Here is a 23,331-nt window from a genome sequence, read left to right as displayed (position 1 = left end):
CAGCATGGTTGAGAACTCTTCCAGCCAACCTGGACTGTCTCACCTAAGGTGCCTTATTGAATGAGTAACCTAAGTGTGTTTTGAAGCATGTATTTTCATATTTGAAATACAAATCTGAGGCATGTGGTTAGTTGTTTGCATTTGTGCAAAGTGTAGTTTTAATTATGGTATACCTTCTGATGAATGTGGCATGCCTGCTGACTAGTGTGGTATTCCCACTGACTAGTGTGATATGCCTGCTGACTAGTGTACCATTCAGCCACAGCCCATCTTAGCACTTAATACACGTTGGTATTCAAACTAGAACAGTATTAAATGAACCTCTTATATTTTAAATATTCAAGACTTTTATATTCAGAATCTCTTCTCTTACTGTCAAACTAGTTTGCCTAAAGGCAAGGCAAGATCAAGTTAGACTCTCAAAGGTAGAATTAAATTTTATCATGGCATCCATCATACATACAGTTTTCTTAACATGCAAATGCAGAGTCTATGGATTCAGGGAATAAAGGGATTTTAGGTGCTGTGTGAAATCCAGGGGACTGCTCTTATATCATTTAAATGAAAACACATGGTAAACAAATTATAATAGAAATGCTTTAGCTTACATTTTCAATTCAATTCTACTTCTCTTGTATTATTTTTTGTGGCAGCTCTTTACTTAAAACTAATAAATATGGGAGAGGTGAAATAAAATAAATATGAATTAAGGAAATGTTTACCTCAGCCATTTTGGAGAGCTCCATCCAGTCATTTTTGTTGTAACTGCACATGATGCTGGCGATCAGGATCTTTACAGAGAAAAAGAAAACATATGTTCAGGTGGCCTCTTTACTCTGTATATATTAATAACCATAAGCATATATTTATAAAGACAAAAGCTACATTATTAAGAAAATAGATTTTTTTCAATCTGCTAAAAAAGAAATATCACTAGAAAAGGCAGCATGTAACAGGGAAGGACCAGAGAACATCTAGAGCTTTAGACACATGTGACAACATTCTTAATTACTATCATTGGACATTTGAGCACTTATCTGAACCTTTATGTGCATGTGCATGGGTGGGAGTTGACATTGTGCTGTTGCATATGTACATAGATATGCATGCACACGTGTCTGTAGGTACATAATCATGGGGGTACTTTACTTATAGAGACCAGATAACCTGTGTGGATTCTTTAGTGGCCAGTAGCCCATATTTTTTTGCTATAACATTTTTGCTAGGACCTGTGACTCATCAATGTAATAGACTGGCTTGGCAGTGAGCACTTTGGATTCTCTTATATGTATAACCTGAATGCGGAGATTTCAAACACACGCAGCCACTCTTATGACTTTAGGTGAATTCTGGGTATTAAACTTCCACCCTTATGCTTGTGTGTTAAGCACTTTACTGACCTAACAATGTCTCCAGCCCGAATTTTTTTAACTTTACTCAGTCTCAGCTTTTTCACTCCTCAAATGTAGATTATAATATTGACCTTGTCACCCCAGAAAGTGGCAGTGGGAATTACACAAATTTGTGTGTAAATGTGTGCAAGTGAAAGAGACATCTAATTTGTATAATGCTGTTGAAGGGCATATTACTATAATTATTAGCACAGTATAAAGGTTTCTTTCATGGGAAAGAAAAGTATAATGTTTCCTTCAATAATAACCTATTACAATATGATTAATACAATTTCATATATTTCTTACTAACTACAGTTTTAAATTTTATTAAAGAACCTTACATTGCTTTGGATTTCAGTAGGCCAATGATTTCTATACATCCTTAGATTAATCCATCAATGGAGTATATATGGTCATAGTTACTAGTATCTGCTCCAAAGCCAGATGGTTGATGTTCTATCATTTTTAGGTCCTGTGCTGAGCAAGGGAGTAGATTTTCTAATTAATAAATCATGGGTAACATTACAGAAAGAAGCATGAATGGCAGTGGCTAAAACTTATTTAACTTTAATGACAGTGGACATTTTACAGGATTTTGGTTTATAAACTTATTCAAAAATTCCATCCTTGTTTTGCCCATTTTTAGCCCAAGAAAGACCCAAGCATACTGAGTTGTAAAGACCACACCACTACTGAAGGGAAGGCCAGGATTCAGGGCCATATGGTGGTACTAACAGTCTATGACTTTAATTACTGGCCTTTGATGGTCTCATCTACATATTCATGGAATGCTAGTAATTGTCGTTGTTTTGCTTTGTTTTTGTTTTGTTTCTTGTTGTTGTTACATCCTTCAGTGACAATGAGACTGGGACACTAGAAATTTCTGCTGTGTAAGAAGTTACAGAGTCTATTGATAGAATCTGCTAGAAACCATTGAGCTCCCACTACACACTTATTCACATATGTGTCTAACATAACAAGGACATGCTGCAAAACTTAAGTGAATGCTTTGATCATGGAAAGAAATATGTAAAGGTGAGACCACACTGGAGAGAGTTCTTAACACCAGGGAGAAGCTACTCTTAAAACTGGGTTAATTTGAGTCCCTTTGTAGACTCTAAATACCATGAGAACTGGGTTTTGGGGAAGTATATAAATCATTAATTTCTTTGGTCAGCATACAGGCAGGGACACAAACACTAAGTAGTTAAATGTTTTCTTCCTTAAACATTTAAAATGTGTGTTTTTTTGGATTTGTTCTTACATCCAATTAAAAAAAGGCGGTTGGGGGTCTAAAGAATTGTTTGGAACAGTGGTTCTCAAGCTGTAGATTTCAATCTCTCTTGTGACAATAGCAAGAGTACAGTTATGAAGTAGCAACATAATAATTTTATGGCCCACCCCCAATAAACACAAGGAACTGTACTGAAGTTTTGCAGCATTAGGAAAGTTGAAAACTATTGGGTTGGAAGGACTGTCATGCTTCCAGCCTGAGAGGTTCATTAACAATAACAAATCAGTTTCCTTATCTACTTCGAATAGTTTAATTTCCCAGGGTAGCCCCAAGTAGGCAATTTAGAGGAAGAGGGGATTTATCCCATCTCTCACACCTATAAGAACACAGTCCCTCCATTTGTACTTGATGCTGGCTCCAGATATTCTGCCAACAGAAATAACTTCTTTGAGTTCTATGTTACGTGGTGTGTGTGTGTGTGTGTGTGTGTGTGTGTGTGTGTGTGTGTGCTTTTTTAGTGCCAGGGTTGGTACCCACGGGGGACCTCCTTTTCTGAAAAGAAGGGGAGGTGGAATGGGGCCAGAGGTATGAGGGTTGTACAGGGAGGAAAACAAGGGGCACAATTGAGATGTAAAATGAATAAATAACTTACTTAAGAAGTAAAGGATGATGAATAGAGGCGGGATAGCCAGCATGCCCTTTCTGCATTGCATAGGTTTAGCTTCTCTTTGATGAAACAGGGCTTCCATGAGGACATCTATCCCATGATCTTTTCTGTAAGAACCCAAAGTCCCTTTCCTAATGTATTTATCTAGCAGGAATGGGTCTCTATCCAGAATGAGTACCCTCAGTGACAAATGTTCTTCCTACCTTTCAAAGGAGACTTGCTCAGAGATGCCTTTTCACTCTCCAGCTAGAAAAAGGACCAAGGAAAAATACCAAAGGGAGCAAAAATTTTTAGGGCTAGACCTAATATCTCCATTAGAAATATGAAGAAAGAGGAAAAGGAAAAAGAAAAGGAAGAGGCAGAAAGGGAAGATAAAGAGGGGCAACCAGGGGAGATAAAAGATTGAGATGGTGAAGGAGAGAGTAATAAAATGGAGAAAGGGGCTTATAAGGGAACAAGAAAGAATAGGAGAAGGGTGGGAAGAAGAAAGGAATGGAGAAGCAGGAGTGTGAAGAGAAGGAAAAGAGAGGAGGAGCAGCCTTGTTCTCCTATTTGGAGTCAGGTAAGACTCCAATTGTCTTCTTCAAACCCAGAGCAGAAGCAAACCACAATGGAAAAGCCTGCTATTCGATGGGGTGAGGAGACAGATAGAACTCTGAGCCATGTTGCTAAAAGGCAAAAATAGAGGCTATAAGATACAGAATCTGAGAGCAGAAAAGGAGATTTCCATCATTAAGGTAATTCTGCCTTAATAAAACTGACAGCAGGGACAGTCCTGCAGAGAAGACAGAGTTGGAGGCTTCTGTCTGGAGGAAGGTAGGCTGATCAGACAGACACACTGTCCTATCATGTGCTATTTGATAGATGCCCTTAACTGGGAACTTGCATGGCTTCTTTTCTCTAAATGCCATGTTAAATTTTGATTAAGCTATATTTTTTTGAAATTTGTATTGATTTTGTCAGGATTCCTCAATGTCATCTAGTGCCCTATAGGTTACTAGGATCAAGAGGAACTCTAATTGTGTTGGATGAAGACAAATATTGTTCTAGAATTAATATGCTTTCTGAGTGAGAAATCACCCTGCTTACTTAGAGATTAATAAAGGAAAATATATTTAATAAGATGTGTCTGTCTCTGGCTAATGTCCTAAGGGGAACAGGCCTCTAATAGCATATTTTACTAACTTATATACACCTTAGGTTTATGCACTCATCATAGGCTTCCATTTTTAAGTATTTTGCAGGTCTGGACCCCAAGTTACACGTTCAACAATTTTAACAGAGACAGAAGACTGGAAATCTGGATACTTAGACAGATAATTTACACAGCAAAGATATTGACAGATTTTGTTTTGTTTTGTTATTTGTGTGGTTTTGTTTGTTTATTTTGAGGGGGGTTGCTGTTTATGAGGCAAGATTTATTTTTCTGTGTAGCCCTGGTTGTCTTGGAACTCACTCTGTAGACCTAGTAGGAACTTATAAAGCTACACCTACCTCTGCTTCCCGAGTGCTGAGATTAAAGACATACACACTTTGCCACCACTGCCTGGCTCAGAATTCTTTTTGTAATTACACTACTGTTGCTCTTTTCAAATAGTTGTCACATAGCATCATCTTGCACACCTGCAGAACTATGCTTTCCCTGATAATAGTGCAAGTGACTTAATGACAGACCAGGACTTAATGGTGACTGTGACACATACTGTCCCCCTTGATCTCCCTAGAGGCCTGCTCCTTTATATGGAGATGAACCTACTGGCTGGTTTAAGTCAGAGCTGTCTCTTTTGTTATGGAACATAGCCTCATCAGAGGTCAGTCTTGCTGAATCAACACTAATTGGAACTTTCTCAGCAACTGTGAACTTCAATTATGGTACAGAGTTTTCTTTCTTAATTTCTAACAAGTGTGGTCAGTACATTGAAGGGACTCTGGCCAGCTTGATTGAGATGAACATGGCTCTGGCAGCATGTGCCTTTCTCTCTGCTTCCATCAATCATCATAGAACCCTTTAGCTTACAGTCAAAAAGCTAACCCTTGATGTTCATTCCCTTAGTTGGCCAAATTCTCCTCCTGAGGCTGATTACCAAGTTCCAGCTTCAAAGTATTGAAGTCCAGCAATCAGATGTCCCTTTTTGGCTCACCTAATTAACATGTCCAACTAAACACATCATCCTAAGACAGGGTTTCTTTATTCCATTAGAAACCACCATTTTCCTATGTGCGCTGACTGTGTTAGCCTCTTCTCTATTCAAAGATAGTTCTTTGCCCTACTTCAGGATAAATACCCTTTTTCTCTTTCCCTTGTTGTCTTCCCCTTCTCTCTCATCCTCTATCCATGTTCTTTTTCTCCTGTTTTGCACCCTCTGTCCCTCTGGAGCAAAGGAATCTCCTTTGTGTGAGAACTTGACCCTGGGTCATACTAGTCTTACATACACTGCTTATATGCTAGATATACAAGAGGTAGTCTTCTTTTACTGAATTCTACTTCCTATATCAATGTTTCCTAAGAAGGTTTATTACTCAATTCTTTTCAGTATCATTTTTTAAGTACTAGAAGCTTCTTTTGCATTGTTATTGCCTAAAGTATTACCCTGAACAGAGAGATCTGCAGTGTTATTGATTTATATGGATTCAGAGGTTGGATATAGCCTACGTGAGCCTCTCATTGGGACAAGGGGGCAGATGTTCTGTGGGATCCATACATTTTTCTTCTTCAAAAGGTTTTAAGAGTCATCTAGATAGCCAGTCTGCACATTTTCTAAACAAAGTCTATATTTTTGTTCCCCAGAGATGAGAAAGAACTCCAGACTAGGATAACTGATGAATGGTTGGGTCACTGTTGGCAACCCTACCACAAAAGTCAAATGGTATTGTTACTCGCCCCTTAACCTAGACAGTAAAAGTGTTGAGAGTCACTTGTGATCACTGACTTCACATTAATCCACTCTGCTCCTTGTTTGCTTTCAGTGACTTTACCAGGGCAAGCAAATTAGACAGAGGAAGTAGGAACATGGAGATAACCAAGAATAGAACAGAGACACATGCTGCAATCCCTGCTAGACCAGGACCCATGGATATGTCTGCATGTAAGCACTTAGAAATACTGCTTTTTCACTGAACTTCATCAATGATTTAAAAGCAGGATTATTAGGGCTGGACTATCTGGGTTAATAGAGTGCTAACTTAGCATGGTTAAAGCCCTGGATTCAGATTCATAAAGCACCATAATTAGTTCAAATATTTTAAATATCTGTATTTAAAACCAAAAGATAGCTTTAAAAAATAGCAGTGTGGTAGTTTACACATATCACAGTGGCTACAAAATTATATCAGCTTTCATTGAAAAAGACCTGAGGTTTTCCAGAATCAAGCTAAAAAGGTGTTCACTCTAAAAGGAGATGGAACATAATTAAATCTTTCTGTGATGATTAAAAAGTCCTTTAGTGTTTTGCTTAACTCAGTTTTTAATCAAGTAAAAGAGGACAGGCTATTTTGCTTCCTATGAGAAACGTGAACTGATGGGTTTTGCTTGTGATAAAGTATCATGCCACCCTACCAGAAATGAATACTCACAGAGACATATTTCTAATCAAAGTTTCAGTTAATTTAAGCCATTCCCAGGCTTCTCTTTTAATATTTCATATTTTAAAACATTATTTAACAAGGTAATACATAACATCCAACCACTGTACAATATTTGAACTTTGTCCTGTCCTATATTTTATGACAAACTCTCTGGTAGGAAGTTCTTAAAACATGAAACAAACTCCTAACACACAAATTCACCTCCCACCGTGGCATCTGCTAACTCAGACACAGAAGTCCAGAGGGAATGACCTTGCCCTAGAGTCTTCATTCAACGTTCAGCCAATATTTCTCAGGCACATAATATGTGAAACTAATAGTTCTAACTTGGAAGTGACACATGAAACAAGGAAAAAAATCCTCATAACCCTAAAAATGAATTCACTGAGCAACTGCCAGGTCAGGATTACCATGATGAAGTCAATATAGAGGAAAATATGACAAAAATCACTGGGGTTGAGGGGCACAGTAACAGGAGATGGGCAGATGGTCAAGGGACCTCCTTCATTGTCACCTGAGAGATGAGCAGGTTCCTTACTCTGAAGAATGGAATGGGAGGAAATTGTCCTTTTGGGAAGAGAAAAGCATATGCAAATATTGAGAGGGGATGAGCTTGGAATGATCAAAAGGTCAAAAGGGTCCAAAAAGCTTCAAGGCAAGACAAGAGTATTATGAATAAAAATGAGACAAACAGCCAATACCTGTCACTCTAGATGTTCTGACCCTTGTGGGGATTTGATGACCTGTGCAAGGTCATACAAATATTGTTGGTGCTGAGAAAATGGTCCAGCCTGCATCTTTCAAATATTTTTCTGAAGTCTTCATAAAGAAACAAGTAAGGATAGTAGACATAAAAATAGGAATTTCAGTTTGGGTACAATCATGTGGCAGCCTCAGAAATGCAAAGAAGCTGGCAAGTACTTAAATTCAAGGAGACAAAGATAATGCAGCATTAAAGATGATTCCTAGACTACTTGCTTGAACTGTGAATTTGAGAATGTAAATTATCTGTGAACATGGAATAAAGCCTAACAGGATTATGAGAGAGAAAATTCAAGGTTCTGTTTTAAGTTGGTCTGTGTGAGATGTTTAGTAAGTATTTCTGTGGGGAAGTCACCAACGTGCCCTCTGTATATTTGCTGATAATCCACTAAAGGGGTTGAGGACACATTTATAAAACAAAGAGACTGAAATATAAAATAGCATTTATAGTCAACTGGCCAGGTGATTGAAAACTAAATAGAATAAAGTTGATAAAAATAAAAGGCCAAGGCCCAACCTTAAAACAAAAGAGAATGTGACTTCATGCTGAAAGGAAATTCTCCAAAAAGTGGTGTATCCCAGTGTGAAGAACTCTGCTGAATTTTCTAGAGATTATAACATTTTGTTTTGTGGGTAGCTCCTTAAATAGGAAAGTAAACAACGCAAATTGGGTTCAGGAAGTGCCTAAAACTGACCAGATTCACTGTGTTCCTCCTGCCAGAGTAAACAATAGAAGTTGAGAGTCCTTCTCAGAAATGTGAAGCTGAGCTACTAAGACTCAAACAAGCCATCCTACAAAGAAGACTCTGAGTTGAGACCAGATGCTTGAAAAAAGCAGAAATAAGCACTTTCCTGCAAGATATTTAGAGTAACTGAATAACTTGGAAAGGATACTCTCCAATTGGCTGTAGAATGTAACTGGCATCCTGCTGTGGTGGTGGAGGGGTCTGGTACTATACCTGCCTGACACTGAGTCATTTCTACTCCTGTAAATAGCTGCAATAAAACTTACTGGTTTACTACGTTGGACTTAGGTGGTATCTGTATTTCCTATCTGTGATGAGTAGGTATTTTTTCACTGTCTCCCCAGGAATCTTTTGTCATGCAAGGAAAGAACAAAGAGGTATCTTATAACACAGAGATCTCTGATCAGTTTTACAAAATTGTTTTCACTGAGGCAGCAAGAGTGTGACTCAGACTCCTGTTGGCTGAATGAACAGAACTGGAAGATGGAGGACGGGAGATACCAAAATTTCTTTTAAAGCTTTGTTGGGATAGTTCTAGTTTCAGTTCCTGTTGCTGTGATAGAAATATCTTCACAAGTTAAGGGAGAAAAGATTCATGGAACTCAGGATTCCCATTAAAACCCTTCATTGCAAGGAATTCAAGGAGGTAGGAATTTGAAGAAGTTAGTCATATTCATACATGAGAGTGAAAAGTGAAGGATGCATGCATGCATGTGCCAAACATGTTTTCTTGTCTCTTACCTCTGTCTTTGTCTATCTGTATCTCTTCTGCAATCATTCTAGGGTCCAGCTGGTGAAGCAGTGTCATATTCAGGGTAGGTCTTTCTACCTCAATTTACTTAAGTAAGAAAATTCTTCTTGGCCATGCCCACAGGAAAACTTAATCAAGACAATATTTTATTCTTGATTTTAGGAAGTTGTGTGAAGTGGCAAATAAAAGACTATAGGAAGCCCAGTGTGAGTCCCTTTTAATCTTCTGTGGTTTCACATGTTTTTACATTGGTAGCATGATGTAGAAGAAAGTATGAAAGTGATAAGAGGTAATGCTGAATCAAGAATGGTGGGAGGTAGTGTCTTTGGAGAGAGGAAGGGCATCCTATTTAGTTTAACAGAGCAGGAAGGAAGACAGCAAACTTTAGCTGTGATGGATGAATAGCTTTGGTATGAAAAGGGTGAAATCACTATTGTGGCTAAGTTTTCTTTATGACATAGGAGGTAAGGTCCCTTGATGAGGGTAAATAGAAAGGAGGAAGAGGTTCAGAACTATGAGGACAGGACAAAAAGTAATAAACATCTAAGAAAATAAAAGAACAAATCTACTAGATTATTGCACAATTACAAGTCCTCAAAGACAAAGGTACCACTGAATGTTGATAATATTTTGAGAAATAAAGAATACCTAGTAAAAATGAAAATACAAGATGATTTACAAAGTTAGGACACATTATATTGCTGAACACAAAATACAGGTTGTATAGATTTGGCTTAGAGTCATGATCTATTTTATGAAGACTGTTTTGAGCTCAGTGGTCATTAAAATTTGATGTGCTTCATGAAAAAAACTATCTCTACTGAATTGTGCTTTGTATACAATGCTTTTAAATTGAAATTTTTCTGCTAGGTTTAGTAGTGGTTGCCTATAATTTTTCTACTCTATAGCTTTAAATAGACACAAATGGCTATGCAACTCTTATGAAGGGAAGCATTTAATTGGGGCTGGCTTATAGTTCAGAGGTTTAGTCCATTGTTGTCATGTGGGGAAGCGTGGGAACACACAGCAAGACAAGATGCAGAAAAGGTAGATGATAGTTTTGGGTTGTCAGGGAGCAGGAGTAGAAATAATGGGTATGGCTCAATGATACACTTACATCTAATAAACCAACTCTTATTCCAATGAGGTCAAACCTCCTGATGGTGCCACTCTCTATGAACCTTTTGGGGGCCATTTTCATTCAAATACCATACTAGGCTACACAAGAAGACTCTGAAACAAGAAAAAGTCATCCTCAGTCAAACTACCTTTTCCATAATTTTGAGTTTTCTTTTAGTTAATAAAGGTAATTAAAGACAGAACATTTCTTGGGTAAACATTTAATTCACTCTTTGAACTATTAAAATTTTAACACATTCTAAGATGTCAGATTTAACAATTTATTGGTAAATTTTGTGTAGTTTACTCCCTGAAAGAATACCACAAAGATTAAAACTATACATAAACAAATACTCTCTAAGAAAGACTTGTTCGACTACCTCCATTGACATCCTTCATAGTTCAAAGAGAAAAATCAAAATTAGTGGTCAATTACTTTAAATTTTATAATCCATTTTTCTTATGGACTAAATACAATGATTTTTGGTAAAGTGACAATTAACCCAAATAATCTAAATTTTATTTCATAGAAATTTAGATGAAGAATAGAGTTTATATTGGCTATGATAGGGCTCCCTTGTCAGATCCCCTTTGACTTGGAGTCTCTGTTTTAAAACACTGTCAATAATTTTGTTTTATTCTTCAACTGCACTTCGAGCTATACTAGAAATTCAGGCAAGGATTCAGCTTCAAGGTAGCCCAATTTTTTAGTAGGTAAAAAGTTCAAAGTCATAAAGTTGAACAGTTGTCAATTACTCATTACAGAGTTGGGCATTGTCAAACCATTTAAGCAAATCATTCCTAACACTATTGGGATCATATTAAGTAGAAAACACAAGCATTGCATATGTGATTTTCAAGAATGTTTAAGCTAAAGACATGCATTTATTAAATATTATCTGATTTGTACATTTCCATTTTAAATGTAATTTCTTTTTTACTACAAGTGTGGTAAAAGTGAGATTGTGCCAGTTTCCAAAAAAGACATTCATTGACTCTAGGATATTTAACGCCTATCAGACTGTATTTACTCATTCATTGTTTAATATCATCTTAAAGGCAACCTTTTGTTGTTATTTGGGGCCTTACACTTGACTTCTGTTTATACTTACTTCTAACATGAAAAAGTAATGTGTGAAGTTTAATAAGTTAGACTTGGTAGTTCATGCCAGTAATCCCAGCACTTAGGAGGTAGAGGAAGAGATGCAGAAAGATCTCAGAACTTTTGGAGAAACCTGGTATACATGGTGAATTTACTTGTCAAAGTAAAATCAAAGATCATTAGTAATGGTCTCTATTAAAAAGACAAAAACTGTTGAACATTTTAAGAATGCCCCTCTATTGGATAGTATTTTATTAATGACAGTCATCTAGGGAGAAGAACCTCGGTTGAAGAATTGTCTCCATAAGATTGTTCTGTGCCCATGACTGTGCAGAACTGGTTTGATTTATGCTTGATTTATGAGAGACCAGCCCACTGTGGCAGGTAGTCCTGAATTGTATGAGAAAGCTAGTAAACAGAGGACAAGAGAGCAAGACACCGAGGAAAGTGCATCCATGATCCTTGTTCAGCTCTTGTCCTGGACTCCGGCCTTCAGTTTCTGCTCTGACCTCTATCAATCATGGATGAGGAAGTACAAGGTAAAATTAAGTTTTTTATCCCTTAAATTGCTTTTGGCCAGGGTTTTGTCACAGTAACAGAAAAATAACAATGGAGACCCAAAGTGTTGCTTTTGATCACTTTCCAATATGTTGATCTCGTATCTATCCTCTATGTGCTTAGAATCTGATGTAGGCACAGTTACTGCTGATGTCACAAAATGCAGTCTGGTTGATTATTAGAACTCTCTTCAGCACTTAGGTGTGCCAACTAGTATGATATTATTTCCTCATGAATATGAGAAATATTTCCACTTCTGGTTTCCTGGCTCTTGCTAGTGCTGCTTTTCTCTTGCATATGGATGTTCCCATGCATTACCTTTAACCACCTTTGTTTGTCTGGATTATGTACAGCCCTTACACACCAGATTGGGAATGTTTATCAACACAAACAACCTAAATCTGTCTTAGTTAAGGTTCTATTGCTGTGAAGAGGCATTATGAGCATGACAACTTTCATGAAAAACAAAACAATAACAAAAAACATTTAATTGAGGGTGGCTTATGGTTTTTGATGTTTAGTCCATTACTGTATGATGAGAATCATGGTAACATCCAGGTAGACATGGTATTGGTGAAGGAGCTGAGAGTTCTACTTGTTCATCAACAGGCAGCAAGAGACTGCCACACTAGGCCTAGCTTGAGCATATAAGACCTTAACAAGCCCACCTCCACAGTGACATACTTTCTCTTACAAGGTCACACCTATTCCAAAAAGGCTACACCTCCTAAAATGTCACTCCTTATCAACCAAGCATTCCAGCATGTGAATCTATGGATGGGACATTCTTATTCAAACCACCAAAAGCACCCACCTTTAATTTGCTCAAACCTAATGTAAATTTCCTTAAATGCTCTACAAGAATAGAGCACAATAAAGAACACACAAAGTAAGAGGTACAATGATGATTGCAACCATTGTAGCAAAGATACAGTGAAGGTATCACACACAAAAAAAAAAAAATACACAAATGATTCTGAAACAATTCATGGATATTTATTACTGATTGATTAGAAAAATGAGTAGATTAGGAAGTCAACAAATAAAAATGGTTTTTCATGAGCTGAGAACTTGGATTTAAAGTTCAGATCATTCCCTATAAAGAATCCTACACTTGGATATTATCTCAAGGAAGGTTTGCCTGGTACCTTTTCCTCCACTAAGCATGTACACACCATTTCTGAAATCCTGTAATACCTTTTATTTCTGTTTTTGCTGTGTGACATACATTTTTTATGTAAAGTTTTAACAATTTTTATAAAATTTTAGTGAGGGTTCTCTCTACACACATTATACCCTGTATGTCATTGGGCCTCATTAAATACTTGCTTTAAAGGAATATTAAGATAGGTAGCAAAACCAGGTGTGATGAGGATGCTGTTAATCTTACTACTCAGAAACAGAGGCAGGAGCTGGATATCTGAATTTGATACTAGCCTGGTCTACAAAGTAAGGTTCAAGACAGCCAGGGTGACAAAGAGAAACCTTGTCTTGTAGAACAAAACAAAGAAGGATAAAAGGATATCTGAGAAAAAGAATTCCAATTAGCATGGTATTTTATTGCTAAGTCTATTTTTTGTATTTCACTTCACTTCTATATTCCAACATGGCAATGGGGTTAAAAATCTAGTTTTTAAAAAATATATTTATACAAATAGAATAGCGGTTTACATTATTTTAATCTTTGCTCTTGAATACACACTGTTATATACATTATCTCATCTATTTCCTTCAATGAGCATGAATTTACAAAACCTTAGACTGAGTACCTTATAATGAGACCCCGGCAATCCAAGTGACTTTACTGGGTCAAGTTAATCAATAACAGAGACAGGACCTAAGCTTTGAGCTTTGTGTATAAGTTTCCTCTACTACATAAAGACTGTGTTATATTGATTTCCTATCCTTTTAATTTACATTAGAGATGGCGGTTGATTCTGTACCCCGAGTCCTCTTGAGGTAGATCAAGAGAAAGAGTGTGTGTTCACTTATCTGAATCCAAGCTTCTGGTTTAGCGTTTGTAGCCACTCACACCAAGAAGGAATGTTTATTTACTCAAACCTGGGTTGTGGCTAACTTGATATCTTTGTCCGGGTTTTTATTCCTGAACAAAATATCAGGACCAAGAAGCAAGTTGTGGAGGAAAGGCTTTTATTCAGCTCACGCTGTTCACATTGCTGTTCATCACCAAAGGAAGTCAGGATTAGAACTCAAGCACATTAGGAAGCAGAAGCTGTTGCACAGTGCATGGAGCAATGGTATTTAAATGGCTTACATCCCTTGACTTACTAAGCTTGCTTTCTTATAGAACCCATGTCTACCAGCCCAGGAATGGTACCATACACAATGGGCTGGGCCCTCCCACTTGATCACTAGTTGACAAAATGCCTTACAGCTGGATCCCATGGAGGCCTTTTCTCAACCGAGGTTTCTTTGTGATAGCTCCAGCGTGTGTCAAGTTGACACAAAACCAGTTGGTACAATTTGTGGCATATCTTTGTCAACAAAACTTGGCAGAAATGATTTGGTAGAGCCAAATTAAGACTGGAGTGGCTATGACTTTCAGTTTCAAAACTCCACTTGCTCTGCAGGTGACTCTGTCTAGCCCACTGTAAAAAGAAAGCACTTGTATAAATAAGCCATCAATACATAGATAAGCACTTTAGTTCTCTAGTTTATGCTTTGCTTGATTGCTTAGAACAACTTGATCTAATTTATTTTAAACTTTGGAATGTATTCATTTTATTTTTTTTAATTGAACAACTTTATTTTAAAAAACAAAGATAAATGTACAGATTTTAAGCATTTCTGCATAAAAGTATACAAATACATTTTTGTCAGTACTTGGTTTTTTTTTTAAAGGTTTGATAGTGTGCATTAAGATCTTACTAATTACAATGAGCATAAAGTACATGTAAAACAAGATGTAACCTGGATTTAGTAAAAGTTTTCTTGGTGTGTAAAGATTAAGCATAATGGTTTTTCATTTTCTTCCTTTTTTTCTTGAACTTCATATAGTCTGTGAGTAGTTGCTGGGGTGTTCTGAGCTTTCTGGGGTTAGTATCCAATTATCAGTGACTGCATATTATGTTTGATTTTTGTGACTGGGTTATCTCACTCAGGATGATATTTTCTGTATGCATCCATTTTCTTAAGAATTTTATAAAGTCATTGTTTCAGATAGCTTAGTAGTACCCCATTGTGCAAATATACCACAATGTTTGTATCCATTCATCTACTGAAGGACATCTGGGTTCTTTCCAGCTTTTGGCTATTATACATAGGGCTGCTATGAACATTGTGGTGCATGTGTCTTTGTTGTATGTTAGAGCTTCTGTGGGGTTTATGCCCAGAAGTGAAATAACTGGGTCTTCAGGTAGTACTATGTCCAATTTTCTGATAAATCACCAGACTGATTTCCAGAGTGGTTATACCAGTTAACAACTCCACCAACAGTGGAGAAGTGTTGCTCTTTCTCTGCATCCTGGGCAGCAACTGCTGTCATCTGAATTTTGATCTTAGCCATTCTGACTGCTGTGAGGTGAAATTTCAGGGTTGTTTTGATTTGCATTTCCCTGATGGCAAATGATGTCAAGCACTTCCTTAGATGCTTATCAGCCATTCGATATTCCTTAATTGAGAACTTTTTTTTTTTTTTAGCTCTGAACCCAATTTTTTAATAGGGTTGTTTGATTCTCTGCTGTCTAGCTTCTTGAGTTCTTTGTATACCTTGGATATTAGGCCTGTATCTGATGTGGGATTGGTAAATCCTGGCCGGAGCAATTAGACAGCACAAGGAAAACAAAGGGATGCAAATTGGAAAGGAAGAAGTACAAACATCTCTATTGGCAGATGACATGGTAGTGTACTTAAGTGATGCTAAACATTCCACCAGAGAAGTTCTACAGCTGATAAACAAGTTCAGCAAAGTGGCTGGATATATAATTAACTCAAACAAATCAGTAGACTTCCTCTACTCAAAGGACAAACATGTGAAGAAAGAAATTAGGGAAAACATACCCTTCACAATAGTCACAAACAATATGAAATATTTTGGTGTGACTCTAACTAAGCAACTGAAGGACTTGTATGACAAGAACTTCAAATCTCTAAAGAAGGAAATTAAGGAAGATCTCAGTAAATGGAATGGTCTCCCATGGTCATAGATTGGAAGGATCAACATTATAAAAATGGCCATCTTACGAAAATCAATCTATAGATTCAATGCAATCCCCATCAAAATTCCAACCCAATTCTTCATAGAGTTGGAAAGAGCAATGTGCAATTTCATCTGGAATAACAAAAGACCTAGAATAGCAAAATCCATCCTCAACAACAAGAAAACATCTTCAGGAATCACAATTCCTGACCTCAAGCTATATTACAAGGCAATTGTGCTAAAAACTGCATGGTACTGTTACAGAGATAGTCACGTGGTCAACGGAATAGAATAGAAGATTCAGAAATGAGCCCTCATGTATATGGCCAGTTGATTTTTGACAAAGGAGCTGTAAACATTCAATGGAAAAAGGACAGCCTCTTCAACAAATGGTGCTGGTCCAACTGGCACTCAGCATGCAGAAGAATGAAAATAGACCCTTTCTTATCTCCTTGTACAAAGCTCAAGTGCAAGTGGATCAAAGATCTCCACATTAAACCAGGTACACTGAAACTATCAGAAGAGAAATTAGGGAAAACTTTAGAACACATAGCTCAGGAGAAAATTTCCTGAACAGAACACCAATGGCTTGTGCTTTAAGGTCAAATATCGACAAATGGGATTTAATGAGATTGCAGAGTTTCTGCAAGGCTAAGGACACTGTCAAGAAACCAAAATGGCAGCCAACAGAGTGGGAAAAGATCCTTAGCCACTTGATAACAAGGAACTTAGACCTTCCTCATAGAAGAACAAGTCTTGGGGTGGTGGGCTCAGACCAGAAGGATTGTGTACCGTAGTTCCGTTACATAAATTGCAAGCAGCCATGACTGTGAATTAAGTGCATTATTTTGCCCTTACTCTAGAATGTCCTGTTATGCATCAGAAGTTAGCTCTTGTCACTTTTAAGTAAACATGTGTCACTTTGAGGCAAGCAGATCTAAGCTATGCAGTATTCACATGATTCCTGCATGTCCTTTGGACAAATTTTATCTTTACATTTTTGAGCATTATGACAAAACATTTCACCTCCACTTTACAGGTGAGGAGAGAAAAAAATTCATCATGTTAGGCTAAATAAATTACCAGCTGTTTGCATGTCTAACAAGTACAGATACAAAATTTGAATTGCCTGCTTATAATATCTATGTGCCAAATACAGTTTAGGTTTCTTATCCACACATTTGCAGAAAGATTGTGGGTTTACTTTACAAGTGCTGAGTTTTATTCAAGAAATGTCAGTATTTTCATGAGAATTTCTGGAATTGAATCCATTTCTGTTCTTAATCAAGGGTTAATTTCTTTTAGGTCTGTGAACATCCTCTAATTGGACAGGTCTAGGAAATCATAAATAGAAGACTAAGCCATTAAAAATCAATGAAGTAGTACATGGTTTCCTGAACACTGAGCGAAAAATAAGGTCATCTATCTATCTATCTATCTATCTATCTATCTATCTATCTATCATCTATCTATCTATCTATCTATCTATCTATCTATCTATCTATATATCTATACGTCTATCTATCCATCTATCTATCCATCTATCTTATCTATCTAGCATCTATTTCTTATATAAGTATACACATATACACATACACATACATACATATACACATATATACACATATATACATATTTGTATTAGAGTAGCTTAATCTTATATTAGAATTGAAAAGAAAAGGAATTACAATTCTAATATTGAATAAAATAGATTTTCAACCAAAAGTTATCAAAAAAGACAAGGAAGGGCACTTTTTAAACATCAAAGGAAAAACCTATCAAGATAAACTTTCAATCCTGAACATCTATGTTCCACATACAAGGGCACCCACATGCATAAAAGAAACTCTACCAAAGATCAAAGAGTATATTGCACCACACACAAAATAGTGGGAGACTTCAGCACCCTACTCTCATCATGATCAACGGTCAGATTATAGCAGCAGAAACTGAACAGACACCCCATGAAACTAACAGAAGTTATTAACTAATTGGATTTAACAGATATTTATAGAATATTTTATCCTAAAACAAAATAATATACCTTTTTCTCACCACCTTCTTCAAAATTGACTATATAGTCTGTAACAAAACAGGACTCAACAGATACAAGGACACTGAAATAATCCCATGCACTCTATCAGATTGCCCTGGACTAAGGCTGGTCTTCAATAACAAACAACAAAAAGCCCATACACATATGGAAGCAGAACAATGCTCTACTCAATGAAAACTTGGTAAAGGAATGAATAAAGAAAGAATTAAAGATTTTTTAGAATTTAATGAAAATGAAAGCACAGCATTCCCAAACTTATGGCATACAATAAAAACAGTGCTAAGAGGAATACTCAGAGTTCTGAGTGCCTCCAAAAAGAAACTGGAGAGAGCATACACTGACAGCTTGACAGCACACCTGAAAGCTCTAGAACAAAAAGAAGCAGATATACCCAAGAGGAGCAGACAGCAAGAAATAGTCAAATTCAGAGCTTTAATCACCCGAGTAGAAATAACAACAACTACCGAAAAAAAAAAGTTATACAGGAATTAACAAAACCAGGAGCTGGATTTGAGAAAATCAACAAGGTGGATAAACACTTAGCTAGACTAACTAGAGAGCACAGAGAGACTATCCAAATTAACAAAATCAGAAATGAAAGGAGAGACATCACAACAGAAACTGAGGCAATTCTGGAAATCATCAGATCCTACTGCAAAGCCTACACTTAACAAAACTGGAAAATCTAGAGAAAATACACAATTTTCTAGATAGACAGATAAGTTAAATCAAGATGAGATAAACTATCTAAACAGTCCCATAACACCTAAGGAAATAGAAGCAGTTATCAAAAGCCTCCAAAACAAAACAAAACAAAACAAACAAACAAAAAAACAAACAACAACAACAACAACAAAAAAAAAAGTCCAGGACTGGATGAGTTCAGTGCAGAATTTTTTTAAGACCATCATAGAAGACCTAATACCAATACTCTCCAAACTCTTCGACAAAATTGAAACAGAAGAAACACTCCCCAACACATTTTTCAAAGTCACAATTATGCTTAAACCAAAACTACACAAAGACCCTAGAATGGAAGAGAGATTCAGACCAATTTCCCTCATTAACATCAATGCAAAAATACTCAATAAAATTCTTGCAAACTGAATGAAAGAATAGATCAAAATGATTGTTCACCATGCCCAAGTAGGCTTAAACAAAGGGATGCAGACATAGTTCAATATAAAGAAATCCATCAACTTGATCCACTATATAGACAAACTCAAAGGGAAAGAAAACTCATTATCCTGTTAGATACTGAGAAAGCATGTAACAAGATTCAAGACCCCTTCATGTTAAAAGTCTTGGAAAGATCAGGAATTCAAGGCCCATACCTAAACCTAGTAAAAGTAATATAGAGCAAACCCGTAGTCAACAATACACTAAATGGTGAGAAACTTGAGGCAATCCTACTTAAATCGGAAAAATACAAGGGTGCCCACTCTCTTCTTTCCTATTCAGTATAGTACTGGAAGTCTTAGCGAGAGCACTTAGACAACAAAAGGAGGTCACAGGGATACCAATTGGAAAAAATTGAAAATATCACTAATTGCAGAAGAAATTTAAAAGACCCTAAAAACTCCACCAGAGAGTGTCTACCACTTATAAACAACTTCAGCAAATTGGTTGGATATAACATTAACTCAAGCAAATTATTATCCTTCCTTTATTAAAAGGATGAACAGGCTAAGAAAGAAATTAGGGAATCAACACACTTCACAATAGTCACAAAGTATATCCAATACCTTGGTGTGACCCTAAGCAAGCAAGTAAAAGATCTGTATGAAAAGAACTTCAAGTCTCTGAAGAAGTAAATAAAATAAGATCTCAGAAGGTGTAAAGATCCCCCATGCTCATGGATTGGAAGAATTAACATAATAAAAATGGCCATCTTGCCAAAAGCAATCCACAGATTCAATGCAAACCCCATCAAAATTCCAACTCAATTCTTCATAGAGTTAGAAAGAGAAATTTGCAAATTCATTTGAAATAACAAAAACCCAGGATAGCAAAACCTATTCTCAAGAATAAAAGAACTTCTGGGGGGTGTTACCATTCCTGACCTCAATCTGTATTACAGATCAATTGTAATAAAAAAGAACACATGGTATTTGTACAGAGAAAGGCAGATGGATCAATGAAATAGAAGTGAAGACCCAGAAATGAACCCACAGACCTATGGTCACTTGATCTTTGAAAAATGAGCTAAAAGCATTCAACATAAAAAGGACAGCATTTTCAACAGTTGGTGTTGGTCCAACTGGCAGAAAGCATTCAGAAGAATGCTAATCAATCCATTCTTATCTGCTTGTACAAAGATGAAGTCCAATTGTATCAAAGACCCCCCCCCTGCCACATAAAACCAGGTACACTGAAACTAATAGAATAGTAAGTGGGAAAATGCATAGAACATATAGGCACAAGGGACTATTTCCTGAACAGAACACCAATGGCTCATGCTCTAAAATCAACAACTTACCAATTGAATGTCATGAAATTGTAAATTTTCTATAAGTCAAAAAACACTCTCAAGAGGACAAAAAAAGCAACCAACAGGTTGGAAAGGGATCATTACAAATTCTATATTTGATAGAGGGCTAATATCCAACATATATACAGAACTCAAGAATTTAGACTCCAGGAAATCTAATAATCCTATTTAAAAAAGGTGGGGGTGGGTATTGAGCTAAATTAAGAATTCTTAACTGAGGAATACTGAATGGCTAAGAAGTAATTAAAGAAATGCTCAAGATCCCTAGTCATCAGGGAAATGCAAATCAAAACAACCCTGAGATTCTACCTCACACCAGTCATAATGACTAAGATCAAAAACTCAGGTGACATAACATTCTGGTGAGGATATGGAGAAAGAAGAACACTTTTTCCATTGTTGTTGAGATTGCAGGCTGGTACAACCACTCTGGAAATCAGTCTGGAGGTTCCTCAGAAAATTGGACATAGTACTACCTGAGGACCCAGCTATAGCTCTCCTGGTATATACCCAAAAGACACTTCAACATATAATAAGGACATATATTCTACTATGTTCACAGCAGCCTTATTTATAATAGCCAAAAGCTGGAAAGAACCCAAATGTTCTTCAACAGGGAATGGGTACAGAAATTGTGTTACATTTATACAGTGGAGTACTACTCATCTATCAGAAACAATGACTTTATGAAATTCTTAGGCATATGAATGGAACTAGAAGCTTTCATCCTGTGTGAGGTAACCCAGTCACAAACAATTCAGAGAGCTTATGAAGCTCAAAAGGAAGGAAGGAAGGACAGAATCGGATGCACCAGTCTTTCATAAAAGGGAGGAAATACAGGGACAAATAGTGGAGCAGAAATTTAAGAAAAGATCACTCAGAGACTACCTCACATGGAGATCCACCCCATATTCAGCCACCAAACTCAAGCAGTATTGATGATGCCAAGAAGTACTTATTGGCAGGTATGGGTGCCCTTACAGAGGTTCTGACAGAGTCATACAGATACAGTTGAGGATGCTTGCAAGTAACCATCAGACTGAACACATGGACCCCAATGAAGAAGCTAAAGAAAGGACTGAAAGAGCTGAAAGCATTTGCAACACCATGGGAAAAACAACATTATCAACCAACCAAATCCTTCAGAACTCCCAGGGACACATGAGCTCCAATGAGCACACATTGACAGACTCACATAACCAGAAGATAGCATTGTCTGACATCAATGGGAGAAGAAGCCTTTGGTTCAGTGAAGGTGGATTTCCCCAGAACAGGAGAATGCCAAGGCACTGAGGTTGAAAGGGTGGTCAGAAGAGAGTAAACCTCATAGAAGCAAGGGGAGCGGAGGGGATGGTAGGAATGGGGGGAAATGGGATAATATTTGAAGTGTAAATACATAGAATATCCAATAAAAAGAAAGAAAGAGGAAAGGAATCACAGTATTTTGTGTGTGTGTATTTTATATATATATAATTTAATTTATATATTTTAAAATATAATTTATATATTTTTCTCGACAGTTGTTTTTTTGTACAACTGAATACTTCAGACAATATGACTCATTATATCTGACAAGACTAATAAGACTAACATGGATTTATCTGTCACAAATTACCCTAATTATTCTCAGAGGTAGAATCACTATTTCACTGAAAACTCCTTCTTTTAAACTAGTTCTGGTTACAGAGCATCAAGACTGTTCCCGCATCAAAAGTGCCTGTCCTAGATAAGTATATATACATCTACTCAATGAGAAAATATGCTAATTTTCTAACTTCTCCTTCTTCTCATTGTGTTCACTATAATCTCTCCCTTCATGTCGATTTAAGAAATGTATATAGATGGAGGAGTTACTATTATGATGATTTTAAAAAACAATCTGGTTCATCTTTAGAAAATTATAGTATATAATGTAAAGAATAGTATATATCGGAAACTACCCAGAACACATATAGCTCACACGTGCAAGCATACAAATACACTCATGCACATATACCATACAAAGAATACATACACATATACCACACGCATATATCACACACATACTTTTCTACATACAGACATAGATCACATGCACACACAGACACACACACACACACCCACACACACACACATACAAACACACACACACACACCCACACACACACATACAAACACACACACACACACACACAGCCCAAACCACACCCATACCACTCACACATATAACCAGATCACTACAATGCATATATATTTATCTAGTGTCTGTCATGTATATGGCTTTATTTTAGAGTGGTTTTATTTTTACATCAGAACTTAGCATTAGAGGAATTACAGTACTTTTGTATATGCCCCTGGCCGTGCCTCCACACATGCACACCTTCCTCATTACCAGCATCTTCTATTAGCTTGGTTCAGTTACAATTAATGAACCTACACTGACCAATAAGCTCCAGCCAGAGTGTACACCTTCCATTCATTCTAAAAGTTATACATCTGAGGAATTTGAGTAAATACACAGTGGCTGAATCCTCAGGGTAAGTCCATACAGGGTAGCTTCCTTTTCCTAAGACTTATCTGCACAGTGCTTTTATTTCTTCTCTTCATGTGCCACCCTGGCAGTCACTGGCTTGCTTTCCTGTTCCACACTTGCAGGCTTTCACATCTGTTGCTCTTGGTTATTGAGATGAGTTATAAGTTATTCCGGGTATTTTGTGGCTTGACAAGC

General features: G+C 36.8%; 1 protein-coding gene across 1 annotated transcript in view; it reads right to left on the bottom strand.

Moving 5' to 3' along the window:
• The window catches only part of DPYD (dihydropyrimidine dehydrogenase), an 878,881-nt gene that overhangs the window by 304,195 nt on the left and 551,355 nt on the right, over positions 1-23,331 (bottom strand). Inside the window, exon 15 of the mRNA XM_080916202.1 lies at positions 723-791. Within this exon, the coding sequence (XP_080772328.1) occupies positions 723-791 (69 nt within the window). The remainder of the gene's footprint in view (positions 1-722; positions 792-23,331) is intronic.

The sequence above is a fragment of the Micromys minutus genome (assembly GCF_963924665.1).
Source record: "Micromys minutus genome assembly, chromosome: 4".
Classification (NCBI taxonomy): domain Eukaryota; kingdom Metazoa; phylum Chordata; class Mammalia; order Rodentia; family Muridae; genus Micromys; species Micromys minutus.
Note: the sequence above shows the minus strand (reverse complement) of the source record. Positions and strands in the feature narration are given on the sequence as shown.